The 19,278-nt window shown below is 43.5% G+C and overlaps 1 protein-coding gene across 5 annotated transcripts in view; it reads right to left on the bottom strand.

The window, feature by feature from the left end:
- Window positions 1-439: 439 nt before the first annotated feature.
- Window positions 440-19,278, bottom strand: part of LOC107380851 (neural cell adhesion molecule 2) — a 328,429-nt gene continuing 309,590 nt past the window's right edge. For 2 of the 5 annotated variants that reach the window (XM_054743024.2, XM_070544152.1), the window contains exons 16-17: window positions 13,795-14,002; window positions 440-692 (exon numbers count right to left, since the gene is read on the bottom strand). In XM_054743024.2, coding sequence (XP_054598999.1) covers window positions 578-692; window positions 13,795-14,002 — 323 coding nt within the window. In that variant the 3' untranslated portion in view covers window positions 440-577. Of the gene's footprint in view, window positions 693-1,078; window positions 1,140-12,899; window positions 12,940-13,794; window positions 14,003-19,278 lie in introns of all 5 variants that reach the window. The other 3 variants (XM_070544150.1, XM_070544151.1, XM_070544149.1) reach the window with 3 other exon arrangements.

Here is a 19,278-nt window from a genome sequence, read left to right as displayed (position 1 = left end):
CGTTTTCACCTCAGAAAAACGACTGGTCACATTTCATTACAGCCCCCTAAAATGATTCAAACAACAAAAAGCTGCTACATGTGGATCTGATCAGCTTGAAATCCAGCTTGGCTTTTGAAGGAATAAAATGGTTGTTTTACCGTAACACTCAAGCATGGAAACACCGTGTTCCGGACATTTATTCTGGTAAAGGTAACACCACTCCTGGGTGTTTCAGGATGAGACGGCACAAACAAGAGCACGGTTTTATGATGGGATGCAAAAAAAAAAAAAAAAAAAAAAGTTTTGTCAGAGATGATTGAAAAGAAAAGCTGGACAGGTAAAAGAAAAATTTAATTACAATCAGGAGCCTTCCACTGAATCCTTCTGTGAAAACCATAATGTGTCAAAAAGGTCAACTCTTTCTTCCTTCTCTTTATTATTTTTATTTACATGTCTTTCATTCGGGCTTTGTTATAAACAGATGTAGGATTTCACTCCACTATTTTCCGGTGTTTCTCCGGGGCTTGGTCTCGTGATCCGAATGTTCTTTTGGTGGGGACCGACCCTTTCATATATTTTTTATTTTTTCCTTCCTTTACGCTTTGCTGTCATCTGGCTTTATGTGGAGGCTGTTGTCATTGTGTACTTTGATTTCAATCGTATCCGGCTTGAGAGACTCTTTGCCATTTTCTTCCTTCAACGGTAACTTCCTGCAGACAGAAAACAGACGAAGCAGAATTCAAAGAAATGGATGAGAGACTTGCGTTTACTCTTCGTAAGTAGAAACTTAAAGACACAGATTTTAGGATGGATGCTTTAATGTCATTAATGAAGCACAAAAAATAAATGCTAAGTGAGTAGAAAATAAAGGAAAGAGGGCTTACTAATGGTTTTCCCAACAAAATATGCACTCTTACTTTAGAGCGTATAAATGATAACCTTTTAAGAGCTTTTGGTGCATGAATGAGTGGGTCTATTGGGATTAATAAAGCTGTATTTAATTGAGAAGAGGAGGCAGTGGGGATATTAAATCCAACAGCCTCTCCAAAGCTTCATAAAAGGGTGATAGAAAAAAAAAGATTATTAGTATTCTTGCCTGTATTTGGTCTGAATGGTTACAGACTCGAGCAGTTTGTCAGCTTGTGGTTGGTGGATGTCTGAAGAAGATGAGATGAGTGAAAAAGATGACCAAACAATGACTGAGTGGGGTTCCTCCATCAGAGATCTATTGCACACTGAAACACATTCTGTAGAGAAGCACTGCAGGACGGTTTTACGAAAAGCTCTGCGTCAAAAACAGCTCTAACCTTTCTCCTTGTCGTTTTACAGGAAGGTTCATGAACGTTCTGCATGAATTTGCTATGCAATAGTTGACTGAATCTAAAAGATGAAGTCACACCCAAAAAAAGGTCTCTGTTCTTTTTCTCTGTGCTTTATTTGCAACCTAAACATTAGTTGTTGCCGGTCTGCAAACTTTAGTAGAACTTTTCTTGTTCGTTATTCTCCAACACATCCATTGTTGTTTTACTTGAGCTTTTTTATTAATAAATGTGCTTACTAAGGGAGCTGAGGACACTGAGCAGTTGTGACACTTTGCGAAAATTGTGTAAAGCTGCAGTTTAATAGTGCCTTTGGTAAAAGTGGAGCCAAATTGGCTTCTAAATGCACCAGAATAGAATAACTGCATCTCCTTGATGTGTTTGACTAAAAGAAAAAAAAACTTATGGGCTTAGACAAAGAAATTTCAATCAAGAGCAACGTCTTCCTGCGGTATCCGTGAGGGCGCACGGGGTTGGTTAGCGTTCCTCCCAAGATATGTATATAAACACGTGTTTCTATCGTTCCTCCTACGTCCGTCACAGCGGTAGGTGGGGTTTGAGCGGGTGAGTTTAACCGACATCCGGGGAGGTTTGTCAAGATGAACGGCACCTCTACAGGGATTCGGCTCTCATCATTCACTTTGAAAACCCGTTCAAAAGATTCTATTCATTCGTGAACGTCACATCACTACAGCTATCAAACAATGACCGAGATCACATCTTCAAACACGTTGAATTTTCGGAGATTCTCCATTGGTGACTATTTATACAAGCACGGAGAGCACTTATGCTCAACATCATTACTTTAAATCATTCCCCCTCCAAACTACATTTCAGTTACCTTATTTAAAATCCTAGCCTTTTAACCCTGAATTAAACCTGTTTTAGTAAAAAAACACAAGCCAGCTTTCAGCTTAATCTGGTGCGAAAATAATCTTATTCTGGATAAAACCCCAAATCTATTGTTATTATTGGCGTACCTGGCAAATATCCATGCAGGTGTTGCACATATTTGGATGGAAAAACTGCTAAAACCGAAATAAAATTTATTTCACAGACAATCTTCTCTCAAGATCAGTTACCAACATGTTTTTGCTATTTACTGGTATGTTCATCCCAGTCACCATAGCAAAAAATGTTTTTGTTTGAGTTCATTAGTGAACACGATTCGCTGAGTGGATTTTAACGAAACCCTTGGAAGTTAAACATGGTACAGACTTCTACAACATTAGAGTCAACACAGTTCAAGATGGCTGCCACACAGCAAACACAAGTACCGTATTTTCCAGACTATAAGCTGCTACTTTTTTCCCACGCTTTGAACCATGCGGCTTATAATGAGGTGCGGCTTTACTGAAGATTTTCCTTCACCTGCAGGGGGCGCTTTAGCAGAAAGTGAAACAGGTGGAAGTCAAAAGTGGAAATCGAAGAAAGTGCTCATTTTAATTTAGCACACGCAAGCAGCCGGCACGACGAAGAATGTTTTTCAAATCCATACCCCCTCATCATGGTAACTACATGTATGAGTTCATATGATGCCACCATTTAAGTTGAAGGCCATCGATCTGGCAGTAAAGGAGGGAAACAGTGCTGCTGCACGTAAGCTTGGCATGAATGAATCCATGGTTCGGCGCTGGAGACGGCAGCGGGAAGAACTCATTCAAGCCAGCTTCACTCGGGGATGATGACAGCAACACAGACAGCGACACTGACATCGCCACAGAAAAGGTATGTGACGAAGCTCTTCTGAGGCTGTTCAACTCGACACTGAAGAAAAGGACTTTAATGGCTTTAGTACGCAAGAGGAAGATGAGAGCGAATGACTTTTTCTGGAGGCAAGTGTGTTTTATTTACAAACCAGGCATGTTTTGTGTGCAGCTTTTATTTTCTAATCATCATGGGCTTATTAATGCTGTGTCAGCGCTGTTCTTTTCTTCTAAACATGCATGCAAATTACCGGTAATAACGTGTCAGTTCTGTTTTTATTTTATAACCATCCAGAAATATGAATGTTATCAGTGCTGTTTTCTTTTCTAAACTTGCAGGCACGTTCACCCGTGTTTAAAATTCGTTTTGTTGAATTAAAACAACAACGAAAAACCTCCGTGTAGCGTCTTTCTCTCTAATTATCTGATGATATGGCCAAACATGCGCTGTGCGCCGGAGACCTGCATGTGGCTGCTGTGCCGCGGCTTGTATTTGAGTGCGGCGTGTGTGTGTGGAAAACCTTTTTTTTTTGTTGGTGCGGCCTATATTGAGGTGCGCTCTATAGTCCGGAAATTACAGTACTAGACCTTGGTCACTTTTAACAAAAAAAGGTAAAAATTGGTGTGGTAGTAGTTATCAAAACTCCACGAGCTAACAGATTCATGTGAGATCCTGTAATATTTTACATGATGTTACTTTGAAGGTCTGACGGAAAATGCCATCCTTTCTCAGCATGCAAACCTCATGATGCAGACAACAAATACAAGCTCCCCTCTTGGGTAACTGGATCAATGAAAAAAACAATGAAATGGCACCACTGTAAAATACAGGAGAAGTACAATCTCCTAAGTTTGGATAACTTCATAAACTTCTCTGTTATAAAACTGACATTCTTGTCCCAGAGCTGGTGAGCATCATAAAACCCAGCAGCACAGCAGCTACAACCAGAGGAGTAGCCAAGGGGGAGCGTAAACCACCGAAAAACAACCATCAGGTGGTCAATCCTCGTTCTCATTTAGACAACATCAGATCTGGAACAATCTACCATCAGAAATAAAGCTGTTAACAAATTTTACTACTTTAATCTCCCAGGTGAAAAAATGTCTGAAACAAATAAACAAAAAAAAAAAAAAACCTGTTAAAACCGATGTTTCTTATGCTAAAAAAATATGGAAAATGGTCTGTATTTGATATAGCACCTTCTAGAGTCATGGAACCCTCAAGGTGCTTTACAACAACACAATGCTGAGGTCTGATCAAAGTCATTAGCACAAGTTAGCGTTTGGTCTCATTAGAGGTGGTGAGACATCGATTCACTGATCCACCTCATCCAGATATTCAACAATGATATTGGAAAGCTGTTTGGGTGGGACCAAAGTGGAAGAAATCAAAGGAAGGAAGAGAACAAAACTGAGTGGACTGTTCAAGCAGAGAAATGGTAAAATGGCCTGTATTTGATATTGCGCCTTCTAGAGTCTTGGAACCCCCCAAGGCGCTTTACAACACAATCAGTCATTCACCCATTCACACACTGGTGGGGATGAGCTACAATGTAGCCACAGCTGCCCTGGGGCGCACTGACAGAGGCGAGGCTGCCAAGCACTGGCGCCACCAGTCCCTCCGAACACCACCAGCAGGCAACGTGGGTTAAGTGTCTTGCCCAAGGACACAACGACAGCGACAGACGGGGCTTGAACCTGCAACCTTCCGATTACGGGGCGAGCACTTAACTCCTGTGCCACCGTTGCCCTGGTTATCAACTAAACACATTTATTTTAATTGATTGGGTCTATGTGTATGTATGTGTGTGTGTGTGTGTGTGTGTGTGTGTGTGGTGATAAATGTTATAAATGCTGTGATTCGATTGTCTCTAAAAGTCCAACCAAGGACTAGGTTTGCAAATTAGCCTGTGGCTAAAACAACGGTTGCATTGCCCTTACACGTAACTTTGTCTTTTGTGCTATGCTTGTTCAATAAAGCCAAACTAAATTAAACTTTCACTAAACACCTCTGGAGCTACACAAGACTATCGTCTTTTTAACTTTCATTTTTCCTTCTTACTTGGTTAGGTGTAGACTTTTCAATGTGAGCTTTACCTGTCTAACCCCATCCCCCGAATAAGCCGCAAAGGAAACAGACGGTAAAACTATATTCTACGTCAGGGAAATCTGCTCATGGCCCCACCTACGTAGGCTTAGTACCACCCACAGGGAGGAGAAAGCAGAGCACACCTTGGCTAGTCAAAGCAAACCATTAGCATTAGAAACAACATGGGGGAACGTGTTGGGGCTTGTGTTATTTGTGGGGATAAAACATCAATGTTGTTATTTCCACCCCAGAAAAAAAAAACGAAACAAAGCAGCCATAGAGTCACGTTGCTGTTAGCCAATCAGAGATGTTTGCAGATCATGAATATTAAGGTCGGATCTGTTGCTCGTTCGTGCCGCTTTGTGCTGTATAACATACGAAAGATCAGACCAGACCTAACACAACATGCCACCCAGCTCCTGGTGCAATCTACTGTCATCTCCCGCCTTGATTACTGCAATGCCCTTCTAACTGGTCTTTCAGCCTGTACTGTGAGACCTCGTCAAATGGTCCAGAACGCAGCGGTGCGTCTGGTCTTCAATCAGCCAAAAAGAGCACACGTCACCCCTCCATTGGCTACCGCTAGCAGCACGCATCAAATTCAAATTGCTAACACCAGCATACAAAGTCCGAGATGGTATGGCTCCTATCTACCTGAATCCTCTTGCAAAGGCTTACGTATCAGCTGCTCCGGTCATGACAGGATTGTTGGCTAGCAGTGCCTACACCACGCTCAGGACAATCCAGACTCTTCTCATGCATCATTCCACAAATGTGGAATGACCTACCAAGCACTACCAGAACAGGGGCTTCCTTTTCAATTTTAAAGAAACTCCTGAAGACCCTGCTCTTCAGAGAGCATCTTCTAAACTAGCACCCCTCCCTGCACCCATCCCCCCTCTCTACCGTCCACTCCTTGTTCCGTCCTCTCCATGATAGAGGTCAAGTTGTTGTTGTTATTGTTGTTGTTAGCCTCAAGGGCAACATGCCAATTATCACTTGTAAGTCGCTTTGGACAAAAGCGTCTGCTAAATACATAAACATAAACGTAAACCCCAGAAAAAAAATGAAACAAAGCAGCCATAGAGTCACGTTGCTGCTAGCCAATCAGAGGTTTTTGCAGAACATGAACATTAATGAGTAAGATCTTGTTGTTTTCCACCCCCCCCCCATTCCTCAGACTGACTTCTATCCTCTGAAACAGGAGCGCCAGAGCTTTTTTTCCACAGAAAACAACTCATAACACATTTATTCATATCAGAGACCAAAGCAGACCCATTGAAATAATGAGTGATGAGAGCTTTAACAAAAATGTCATTTCTCAAATTCAGGCCACACGTGCCTTTTGATTAGTGTCTAAAAATCTACTTGCTTTTAAAGAAACACTAAAGTAAAAGCCACATTGGGAGTACTTTTAGTAATAGTCTTCTTTGTGTTCTGTTCTTTCAGCTCATCTAATTGTCACAGCTTTTCTGACTCGCCGTGCCGTGCTTACATTTGTTCCTTCTGTGTCAACCTGAATAACATTACCACCCAGATTGCACATTTTCCATTTGCCTTTGATTTGATGAATTTAAAGAAGGGAGAAAGAAATGAAATATACATGTATGTGTCATTAAGCCTGGGCTGTCTGATTGCCTCAGAAGAGCCTGCTCCACTCATCCTTTTGAGTCTCATTCAGAGAAAAGTGGCACAAGGACATCAGAGTTTTATTTTTATGTTAATGTAGTCAAAAGAAGGAAATCTAATCACTCCTGTAATGTGATGTACGCTAGCTTTCATCTCCGTTTGGCTGATGTGGCTTTATCTAGGCTTTAAAAGTTAACAAATAAAAGATCATACAAATTTTACAGTACTGATGCAAAATTATATTTTAGTTTCAATGAAACCACATTTACAGACTAAAAAGAACTCAATAAATCTTCCTTTTGTAGCCTTTACAGGTGGCCTGTTGCTTTTCTGTGCTTCTCTGCATGTGTGCATCTGAAGGTTAGAGATATCAAATATTTATATAACATCATTGTCCATTTCATTTCCTTTGGCCTCTAAAATGCTAAATCCTAACCAAAAACCACTCAGTGAAAAAGCAGCAGGGACACAAAAACACCAAACCTGCGAGGCCCTGTGCGTCGGGAGAGCTTGTTTATCTCGAGCAGCAAGTCCTTGTGCTGAAATTTCAGGCTACAATTACAAAAAGTAAATACAAACAGCAATAAACACCCAAGGTTTCTTTTTTATGCAGCTTCTGGAAGTACTACAGATTTAATAAAGGAAATCAATATGAAGCTCCAAGCTTCTTTTCCTTTTCAGACTCATTTTGGGTGAAGTTCTCAGATCTCTGGGAAAGATCTAGAACGTCTACATAGAAAGACAGAAAAACGACCTGATCCTTGCATCAGGTGATGCTTTTGACATAAAGCTCCATCTGCTCAGTCGGCTGAATGGCACCTTCTTAAGCCGGTTTCACACTGCAGGCATCAGCGGAACGGAACAGCAGCGGAGCGGCGCACTCTCAAACTTTAAAGTGGTCCTTTTCACACCGGGAGAGTCTTGGCCGTGGCGCGGCTTCCTTGCTGCGCATCGCTGTACTCGCGAGATTCTAAAATCCCTTGAGACTTCCAACACCTTCCTCATCGAGAGATCACAACCCCCACGTGGAATCACACCGCTGCACTTCTCGAAAGAAACTGGTGGTAAACAAAGCCGTTCGGTCACACGTACTGACGCAAGTTATACATAACATCGCAACCTTGCATTTTATTTTGAAAATAACCGGGGATTTTACACTGAAACCGTGTGGTTTCCTGTCTCGCACTATGTGAACTATGGAAATTGACGTGTCCCAGAAGCGGGTCGCAGAAAAAATAGAACTCGATCATATCTTTAGCGGCGGGGCGCGGCATGCTGCTTCTGGGACACGTATGGAAATTGCTGCGTCGCGGCTGGTTTGAAACACTCCATAGACTATAACTGGATTCTATTTGAAGCGGTGCTGCTTTGCTGCCTTTCCGTTCTGCTGATGCTTGCAGTGTGAAACCGGCTTTAGGGTTCTACAACCCCCCAAGGCGCTTCACAGCACAAGCAGTCATTCACACATTCACACGCTGAATGTGTGATGAGCTACCATGTAGCCACAGCTGCCCTGGGGCGCATGGACAGAGGCAAGGCTGCTTACCACCAGCAGGCAAGGTGTGGTAAAGGTTGGTTTAAGCTTGATGCATCTGCGAGGTCCGCACGGCGAAATTGCGTCATTTTAACAACCACGCCCCTCCACACGGCCCAAAATTTCTGCACCGTGCACCTAGGAAATTTTCTAACCATGCGGACGGTCGGACGCGGAAAAACATGGCGGACCGGCAAGAACTAGTATGGCAGAGGTTCGTAAATACAGACATTTGTATGATTCAGCTCTCAAAGATCACCGTGATCAACATGTTGTTAATAATTCTTGGAGAGAAATAGCTCGCACTGTCGGAAAAGACGAGGACGCTGTTAAAAATGCTGGAATGCCATGTTGTAAACAACAGTAATTTTTACTTCTACTATGGTGTAGTGTTGGATACATGCCGTAGAGCTCCATGCTGCCCCCTACAGTTTGGGAGAATATTGGCTCACCGCAGAGACAAGCCGCATGAACCATAAAAGCTGCGAGTTGTGACGCGCGTTCCATCCGCGAGCCGCATCACCGCGTGGAAAGTGAATGCGTCAAGCATAAACCAAGCTTTAGCGTCTTGCCCAAGGACACTACAGCAGCATTCTCTGGTTGAAGCCGGGATCGAACCTGCAATCTTCTGATTACTGAACAACCCGCTCTACCTCCTGAGCTACTACCTCATTCACATTCCAAGGTTCCACGTTCTCAGACTGGGAATGATCTCCAAATGCACTGGCATTAATGGTATAACTAAACTCTGAAGTTGGTGATAATCAGAAATAAATACAGCTGGATAATTTGATTGGTTTACTCACAAAAGCATAAACTTCAGCTAGCTTTCCTGAAAAAGTAGAGCTCTCTTTGTCCTCCAGTGAGAAGGTTTTAGGTTCAACGCCCGGCTGGGGGTCTCTGAGTGGGGTTTACATGTGGCTGCTTTGATTTTCCTTTAGGTTCTTTAGAGTGTGTTTAATTTTACTTCCAGTGCCTGCCTCTTCTAGACGCTGGAGCGAAGCAGGCTTGTTCACATGTGTTCCAACCTAAATACTTCAGTCTATTTGGGAAACGTAAATCCCCTTCCCATGGAAACTGTAGTAGTAGACAGGTCCACGTTTACTCACGGAGAGTGAGTTAGACGGATGCTAAAAACAAAGTTACAGGTTTGTGGTGTTTTCATCATGTTATTCTGAAAACTCTAACCTCCTCCACACTGCTGCTGATCCAGGAGCTCCGGGAGCCTGGTGTGGTGCTGTACCTAGTAAGGCCGGATATTCCAGTGGGCTGGAATGGGTGAGGGAACTCCCCCATGGCTGATTGGTGGATGCTCAAGTGCCCGCACAGGAGAGCCAATTTCATGTCTCATTAGCTTCATGCAAACCCAGATTGGACTTCAGATGGCGAGGTTTTCTCAGTTCATGGGAAATTGGTGCCGCTCGCTGTTTCATCTTTCTTGAGTGTAAATCAAGAAGAGCAAAAGTGATTTGCTGAACCCACATATTAATAAAGTTTCATCCAGGAAGTGCCATCTGAAACTTTAGATAATAGAAGTTGGCAAATGAGAGGCAGAGGATGGTTTTTTGTTTATGCATCACAAACATGTATCCTGTAGGCTCTTCTTACAGTAACGTCCTTTCTAATTATTTTCATGAAGCTTTAAGGGTATTTTTATGAAACAATGATTTGTCTTTGTGGAAGTATTCTGGTAATAATGTTTCCAGTAAAGATCCAGTGTATAAAGCACACAGGCTCATCCCACCACAGTGGTGTCGTTGAAGAAGTCACGTAATCCTCCTGACCTGCCGGTGGTGGTCAGAGAGACCGGTAGTACCTGCGTACGGCAGTGCACCCCAGGGCAGCTGTGGCTACCCTGTAGCTCATCACCACCAGTGTGTGTGGCTAAATGGCTGTGTTGTAAAGTGCCTTGGGGGGTTGTGGTGTGTGCTACTTCAGGTCATTTATCACTGACACTTCCAATAGCCTTCAGCACAGTTTAAAGCAGCATTTTTTTTATCATTTGTTTTTATAAAATTTTGTAAAATTTGACTTCTTTGCATCTGTTTGGTTGATTTTATATTTGCTTTATGTGACAAGAGTCATCCGGGGTCATGCTCTGCAGATAGTTGTTATGATTTCTGCAGAAACAACCGTGAAATTACTGGTCTGGAATTCCATTAGGAATAAACACAAGACTGCCAGTGCTCACACTTGCCATCTAAAGTCATCTCAAAGGAGTTACTTATTAAAACTGGTGATATTTATCTTCATAAATAAGAACAGAAACTTTTAAGTCTAACCCTAAAAGTAAAAGAGGAATAAAACCACGTTTGCATGTAGAAAGGCAGCAACACTCTTTGTATGTTTAAACTAGCTGTTAGCTCCTCAGTCCTGTTGGGTGAAAGCTATTTTCTGCAAACCAAGGCTGTTCAGGAAGCTTTCTACACCAGCTCAAATAAATATAGTTATGTACTATTTTCACACAACAGAAAGCTGCCCCTTTGGGAACAAACGTTAAAACTAGAATGTCTGTTTGAGGAAAAAGACCAGAGTTGCCATTTAATAATGCAGTCATCCAGATCTTCACAAAAAGCCGTCCTGGATTGAATTAGTCGTTCTGCAACGCTCTTTATTCATAAACTCTGATTCATGTTGGGGTTTTTGGTGAAAGCCAAAACAAAAGGCAGCAAACAAACCTGCTCTTGATGGATGAACATCGTGTGTTGCCATTTCAGCCTAAAGTCTAGAGGAAACCCACCAGCAGAGACCTGCATCGTCTTTCCTCTGCGACACTCACTGCCCTGCACACACACCGCCTCTGTGCACACACACCCTCAGAAGTTTAAGCAAAACAACGTTTGGTAAAGCAAAGCAAAAGGAAATGCAACCGTGTCTTGACAAGCCTCAGAATGTGCCAGCAGCAGACGCGGCGGTGGTTGGCGATGGCGGCGTTCCCCTCATGGCAGGCTGGCGATATCAGAGAAAGTTTGCAGGTGTGTGTTTATAAACTCTAAACTCATCTCTGACACCAAAGCACCGGCAGGCCACCAAGTTTTTCCCTCGGCTGACGTTAATTAAGCCCCCGGCCATCATCCAGCAGGACTCAAAGGAAAACTCCAGTATCTGCTTCCTGCAGAGTCCCGAGCTGCAGAACGTCTCTGGAGGCTTTGTTTACGCTCTTATCTTTACAAGCTCACCTCATTCCTTTATTTAGTATGCAGATTTCATCATGGCTGGAAGTCGGGGAGCGTAGTGTTAGAGACGAGGCACGCGCTCATAAATAATCACCATCGGTGGAGAAAAGAGCCGGTTGGTATGACTCAACCAAAAATAAGGTAGTTGATCCTAAAGGTTGCAGACGGAGAACATCACGGCCTCATCTAGAACAGGAGTGTTTTTGTATCCTGACAGTGAACAGAGATGGTGCTTTTAATAAAACAGGCCTTCTGCCGTTCACCATAAAATGGTCCGAGTCCAAAAGGTTCATTAAATGAATAATTATGTGAAACCCAGAGATGAAAATTTCATTCATGTAAAACTTTTGTTCTCGGGCTGTTAGAACGTACAAAGAACACAAGGACATGTAATAAAGAGTAAAACGTAGCAGCAGAAAAGCTTAGAAGGCCATGTCCTCATTAGCTTTAACATTAAAAGCCTTTATTATTTCATTTAGTGCCCTGTGTGTGAACGCTACCAGCACCACGGCGATGTGGGAACACGAACATGCGGTTAAACCTCCGACTGAGTTTTATATTAAGATTTTTCATGATTAAAAATGTTATCTCTGGTTTCCTCAGCTGTTCGTATCCTAACGGTTAAAGGAGTGTTTTTCTTCCTACAGTTGCCCTGAGCTTGCTCAGGGTGGGGGGTGTGCTTGCTCCCCTAGGCAGGAAAGCTTGTTTTATAATCTACTTTAATCTGATTATGGAGCAGCTGGAGGGAACTGAAACCAGGTGTGAGATAAGCAGGATTTTATGACACTGTACGATGATATTTAGTTGTGAACAATGCCGAATGAATCAACTGCATTTAAATTAATTTTACAAATAAATCTTGCTTTTGATTATCTGATTTTTGCAGAAATGAAAATTAAAGCAGCAAGTCCAGCAGGTGTGTGTTGTACAGTTAAAGTGGCTGTTCCACAAAAACAACACAACTTGTGTTGGTATAGAAGCTTTTACTCGACTCTGCTGCTCCGTGTGCTTTATACGATTAACGTGTCACAAGTCACTGAGACACGCATCTTCCATGCTGTCAGAGCAGCTGCTAACTCAGCCCTCCAGAGCCGTGGGCTCAGTGACTCAGCACTAACACACACACACACACACTCAGCATTCAGGGCACTCCCTCTGCTGACGCCGATGAATCTGACTCTGTGGGTGCCGTCTCACCGAGAGGACCATCAACGAGCCTAGACCTGAAAACGGGCCGCTCTGCGGCCTCCGGGCCGCGGCGGCTGCTGGGACTGCATGCTGGGTGTTGAACAGAAACACGAGAGGAGAATGTGTTTGCTAGTGCGAGCGGAGCATGCAGCGAGGCGTTCTGCATGCGTGATGTGAAAGCTGGAGCACGCCACACAACATGCAGGATGAGGTGGAGCACTGCACGGTGGATGAGACGCACAGACGCTAGTGAGTAAGACAGAATCAGAGACATACTGTGGTTGAAAGGGTGGTTGGACGGCTGTTGTAGGTGTACCTACAGTAAAAAGAAATCTCCTTTTCTCACTCGTATAGATGTAGACTTTACATGACAAGAACAGTTTCATTTGTACGCCGCAGGTGAATTCCTGGTCAGTTCTGGAATTATTTCTAATAAAGCATTGAAGTGGTGAACCATCAGGCCCTCTGAGTGGGACTCGTCTGTCCTCAGGTGGATTAAAAAACTCCTAATTGTAATGAAACGCGTGTCCAGACATGAGCCAGCTGGTGTTTCCGTTTTCATCTAGTCACAATCTTTCCAGCTTTGTTGCCAGGCAGACAAATTAACCCCAAACCCCTCTGTGATTGGTTAGCATACCATTTTTGATAAGCTCCGCCCACTTTAGTTTTCCTATGTGAGTTGCTTATTTACTCAAACAAAAACATGTCACGACACATTTGATTGCAAAACTTTTATTTTGAAATTCGACGGAAACGTTGGATAAAAAATAAATGTCTTTCAGGCTGCAGACGCGTTTCTATTGGCTGGTGTAGCCCCGCCCATTTCCTTGGAGATAGATGAACTTGGTATTTAGTATTAATAATTGTAATGGCTTTCATTTGCTCTAAGCTGTGTTATTTTAACTCGAGCCCAACGGTTCACCACTGAAATCTGGAGAAAATGTTTTTATGAAGCAGATTTTTTTTTCTGATTTGTATCAAATTTCTGGGAGAGTTTGGAAATATTTTGTTTCAGTAACAGGAGGCCACAACGTAAGAAGATACACCCACAGCAGATGTTCCCTCTGCAAGCATGAAGTACCTAATGACTTACAAACATTTATCCTGCTACAATGGTAACCTAATCATTTGATTTAAGGAGTTAAGAAACTTTCACAGGATGGATACTCACAGGTAGGCGGCCTTGCCCTCCTCCATCTCTTTGCCCTTGCCACTTGTGGCAGTTTTCTTGCTGCAGACCGAACGCGTGATGCACATCAGCAGACCGCAGTGGCGCAGGAAGAAGCAGCTGACGTCCACAAGGACCAGGAGCAGCAGCAGCGCTCCCAGGCCCAGGCCCACCACCGCACCCAGCCCCAGGCCGCTGAACAGAGATTCTGCTGGGGCACACACACACACACACACACACACACACACACACACACACACACACACACACACAGGCATCCACACACGCACACACATAAAGGCACGCATACACACGCACACGCATACACATACACACATATGCATGCACACAGAAACACGGGCATGCATGCATGCACACACATACACACACATGCATGCACACACACATACACACAGTGACACGAACGTGCGCACACACACACACACACACACACACACACACACACACACACACACACACACACACACACACACACACACACAGTTAGCTGTACAGTTTCCTGTGAGTTATAAAACAAAGGTCGTATTCAGGTGTGCAGCTGCGCCGCTGGGACCAGCATGGATTGGCCGACCGGCTGAAGGACGAGTCTTCAGGTCGGGGTCCTGCAGCGCTGAGGCTGAAGGTCAGCCTCCTCACTATGCAGACCTCCTTTTACACACTCAATGTTGTAGAAACACAAAACCACAGAGCGCCTTCGCCAGAAAACTTTCTCACATTTGCACCAAGGTCATTGAATTCCTGGAATGGTTTCCAACTAATCTTGGATTTGTGGAAAAGTTCAGCTGTTCAGTGTTTTATGGACTAATAGTGTTTCGTTTCCACAACAGTAATCATTTTAGATTTATTCACGTTTTATTTTAACATCTTTTTCTGCAAATGTCAAAATCCCAAAGAAAAATAAAATAAAGTCCATGTTCTTTTGCAATGTTTTCACTTGTTAATTGTAAAATACCAAAAACAATATTATCATTATTATTTGTTATTATCTGCGGTGTTCATTAACACTAGGAGGTACATAAAAGTGATTTTAGTGTTTTACACCAGTGAAACCTCCCTAGAGGGAGACTGGCTCCATTATTCTTCTACTGGAACCATCAGCGTTACACTTAGACCATATTTATATGTCGATGACTTAGACTAAAGCAGCGTCCGGAAGGTTCCACGCTCAGGAACAACATCGGTGTTCCTGAAGTACCTGCTGCTCCGTTAGCATCTGTAGGTACGTGTGAAAACACAGAAACGTATCCAGGAAAGCAAAAAGACTCAAAATGATACTAGTGAGCTAAATAAAGACAAACAAATTCATCCTCAATAACAACATTTACACACAGGTGCAACACCACATGCCGAAGAACCACAAAGATGAGAGCAATCCTAACCTTTAACCCCAAACAGGAACTTTCATTAAAACATCATCATGAAAGACAAAATGTCCTTAAAGGACACGAGACTAAACATTCAGCCATGTTTGATTAAACAAGGGCAAAACGAGGTCCAAACCTCATCTCAGGTCTTAGAGGTCCAAGTCAAGTCTCAGGTCTTAGAGATCCAAGTCACATCTCAGGTCTTAGAGGTCCAAGTCAAGTCTCAGGTCTTAGAGATCCAAGTCACATCTCAGGTCTTAAAGGTCCAAGTCACGTCTCAGGTCTTAGAGGTCCAAGTCACGTCTCAGGTCTTAGAGATCCAAGTCACATCTCAGGTCTTAGAGGTCCAAGTCAAGTCTCAGGTCTTAGAGATCCAAGTCACATCTCAGGTCTTAAAGGTCCAAGTCACGTCTCAGGTCTTAGAGGTCCAAGTCACATCTCAGGTCTCAAGAGGTCCAAGTCTCATCTCAGGTCTTAAAGGTCCAAGTCACGTCTCAGGTCTTAGAGGTCCAAGTCACGTCTCAGGTCTTAAAGGTCCAAGTCACGTCTCAGGTCTTAGAGGTCCAAGTCACGTCTCAGGTCTTAGAGATCCAAGTCACATCTCAGGTCTTAGAGGTCCAAGTCAAGTCTCAGGTCTTAGAGATCCAAGTCACATCTCAGGTCTTAAAGGTCCAAGTCACGTCTCAGGTCTTAGAGGTCCAAGTCACGTCTCAGGTCTTAGAGATCCAAGTCACATCTCAGGTCTTAGAGGTCCAAGTCAAGTCTCAGGTCTTAGAGATCCAAGTCACATCTCAGGTCTTAAAGGTCCAAGTCACATCTCAGGTCTCAAGAGGTCCAAGTCTCATCTCAGGTCTTAAAGGTCCAAGTCACGTCTCAGGTCTTAGAGGTCCAAGTCACGTCTCAGGTCTTAAAGGTCCAAGTCACGTCTCAGGTCTTAGAGGTCCAAGTCACGTCTCAGGTCTTAGAGGTCCAAGTCATGTCTCAGGTTTTTAAAGTCCATGCACAAGTTAAGTTTCAACACTTGTCATGCCGAGTCTATAAGAGATTAGACTATGTCCAATGTAGCTCTTGATAGACAGGTCTAAGTGAGGTTTAATGCCTCTGAAGGGCAATTTTAAGATGCACGGCCCAAGTCACAAGTCTTTATTCCTGAGTGTGAACAGAGTCTGAATGTCAGACTTGAGTCTCCATTGGTGACAAAAACGAGTGAAAAATAAACAAAAACAGCTGATGAATGACATCCTTAAAATAAAGGAACCAATGAGCTACAGACCAGCAGAGTCAGAACATCTGAATGTTTAACTAGTCCTGCACCACAGTGTGTGTGTGTGTGTGTGTGCGCGCGCATGCATGCGCGTGTGTGTGTGTGCATGCGTGCGTGTGTGTGTCACAACCTGAATGACTTTCCCGTTTCTGACCTGCACAGACTGCAGACGATGGATCCTGGCGGCTAACCAGAGGCAAAGGCGGCTCTAATTAAAACACTTTGCTTTTCCATGAAACAGGACAACCTGAGATTTGCAACTTCTAGACCAGATCAATACTTTCTCCCCAGCTAGTCCTCTGGTTCTCTACCTCACATTTTCTAATGTTTATTAGAGCTCATTTGGCTGCAAAACCCGTAAACAACAACAACAACAACAACAACAGCTGGCCCAGGGCCTTGAAGCTTTTCGGTATTCCAGAGGAAAGCTCCACCACTAACCTTTCTGCTTCATGTTTAATGACTGACACGAGGCTCACCAAAGAGGTCTGCAGCATTTATTTGTTTTAGGAATGATGTTTGTGTTCGTTGGGCTAAAATTCCACCGACTTCTATCCCAGAAGGCTCCGCTCAGCCTGGACTGATATGTTACGATCTTGTTTCCTTTTAGCGGATTTAGAAGCAGTTTTACACGACGCTCGTGTGGTTTGTGGCTGTCACTTAGAAAACAGGAAAGATGTGAGCTGTTGTAACGTGGGGGATGGAAAATGGGGAAAAGCAGGAGAAGCACTTTAATCTTTTGAATGTTTGCTCCAGAGAAGTGGAGCGACTAGAGAGCACTGGCCCTGAGGTGAAAAACACAACACTGGAGCTTTTCACTGGGGTCCAATCACATCATAGCTACAGGGTTCTGTTTACTTGTGTTAAATGTGTAAAAGATGCTGAAATGTTTGTTTGGTACGTCGAGTTTTACCTAAAGCTGGTAGAAATGTTTCTGATCATGATAGCCTGACCTTATAAAGTACAGGATGTTTACCGAGAAGCATAAAACCAACAATAAATAATAAAATAAACATTTCAAATATTTCCTAGTGAGGTTCTACCACCCCACCGTGACCCCACAGAGACTTTTATATAACATGAGAAGCGTCATGGGGCTAGCCTGGCCTGCCAGACTCGTCCTCTACATGCATTACTAGTCTGGTTTTAAAGACGTGTGCAAGTCATTTAGAACAGAGGAAAGAGCCGCAGCGAACTCCGCTTCTGTCGCCATGTTTATGACAAACTCGGCGTTATTGTGTGTTACGTACGCTGTTCAGTGCTGATTGGCTCGTTAGAATTCTCAGGGGGCGGAGTTATTGAATAGAGCTCCGGGAGTTGACGTCACTTCTCCCGGCATGCAACAGTTCAAATCGAAGCGGCGCCATCTTGGCAGGCAGAAGGCCGCAGCTGGGCTATTTGTTATTGTCAGAAAACTTAGTCAAATGGGAAATATGGTAGATTCTGTTGTGCCCCAGGATGCAGAACAGACACGGATGCCGCAAACGTTGGATCATCGCAATGAAACGCGCTAGTCTCCAGGCTAAAATGAAGCTGTGGGATCCTGAGAGTCAAGGCCGGATTAACCATATGGGCAACTGGGCAATTGCCCAGGGCCCACGAAATTTAAAGGGCCCAGGCCCAGAGCAGCAAGGGCACGAGCAAAATACTGTATCTGTAATCTCCCGCTTTATATTAAACTAGGGTGACCATACGTTCTCTTTTCCCCGGACATGTCCACTTTTCACTCTGTCCGGGATGTCCGGACTGGAGGTTCTTGTATTGATGAAAATGTCTGGCATTTCATCCAGGAGCAGGGACCGAATTATGGGGGAGCTGTATATCCTACACATCCAGGGGAGCCGGAAAAAAGTTTTCTACCCATATTACATCATTTATGGACTCTTTTGAGCAGACAGCGGCAGAGCGCTGATCGTTGTGGCACAGCGCTCCAGGCTGCTGCGTCCAGCGCACGGTCCATTCTCAAAGTGGCACAACCAAAAAACTATCATTAGCACACGATCGTTCATGTCCGCACATGTTCTCAATTTTCTGTCTTATTTGTGCCTGAAGCGCTCTGCTACTGTGGAGCTCATCACCTGTGCTGCGGTGATTTCACCTCACTGACGCAGCATCGAAACGCGCTCTCCGCTTTGTGGTCAGGAGATCCCTTTGATCTGCTCATAAGTAACTGATGAGGTGAAAAAGTAAGAATCCAGGCAGCAGTTTTTCTGGAGAGTTTAGAGGAGATGCAGGAAGATGAGAGACAGACAGGACAGAAAATAGTTAAATAAAAACAAGAAAACAAAACAATGAGTTGAAAAGTAAAATGTAGGTAGATTTATCTCCACTACACATTTTTACCTGTATAAAACAATAAGTTATACACATGTAATATTTATATATCTGATACAATTCAGATCACCTTCAAAACTCAGTCACACACCCAGGGCCGTTTCAAGGCATTTAGGGGGCCAAGGCAAAATGAACCCCTCCCCCCCCTATAAATGGGCTTCCCAGAAGCCTCTGTGTAATTCGTACCCTCTCCAGTAGTATTAGTTATACAGTGTTTGTAAAAAACCCTCAGACATTACTGACATGTTCTAATATTATCAGATGAAACACTAAATTATCAGACGTGCTGTCTCATCTGCTGCTTTTCTAAACTTGCAAAAAGTAACAAAACCATTTGAAAGCCACTATTTGTGGATTCTCTGAAAGTTTCCATGGTGTGTGTGACAACTTATTTCATCATTGATCCTATCGTCTAATCTCACAGCTGAAACAAGCATCCTTAATAATCTGTGCACAGGAAGCGTACCGATGCTGTAGTAAAACAAAAGCTATAATAATTTACTA

The sequence above is a fragment of the Nothobranchius furzeri genome, chromosome 14, assembly GCF_043380555.1.
Source record: "Nothobranchius furzeri strain GRZ-AD chromosome 14, NfurGRZ-RIMD1, whole genome shotgun sequence".
NCBI lineage: Eukaryota > Metazoa > Chordata > Actinopteri > Cyprinodontiformes > Nothobranchiidae > Nothobranchius > Nothobranchius furzeri.
This window is presented reverse-complemented; position numbering and strand designations above follow the sequence as displayed.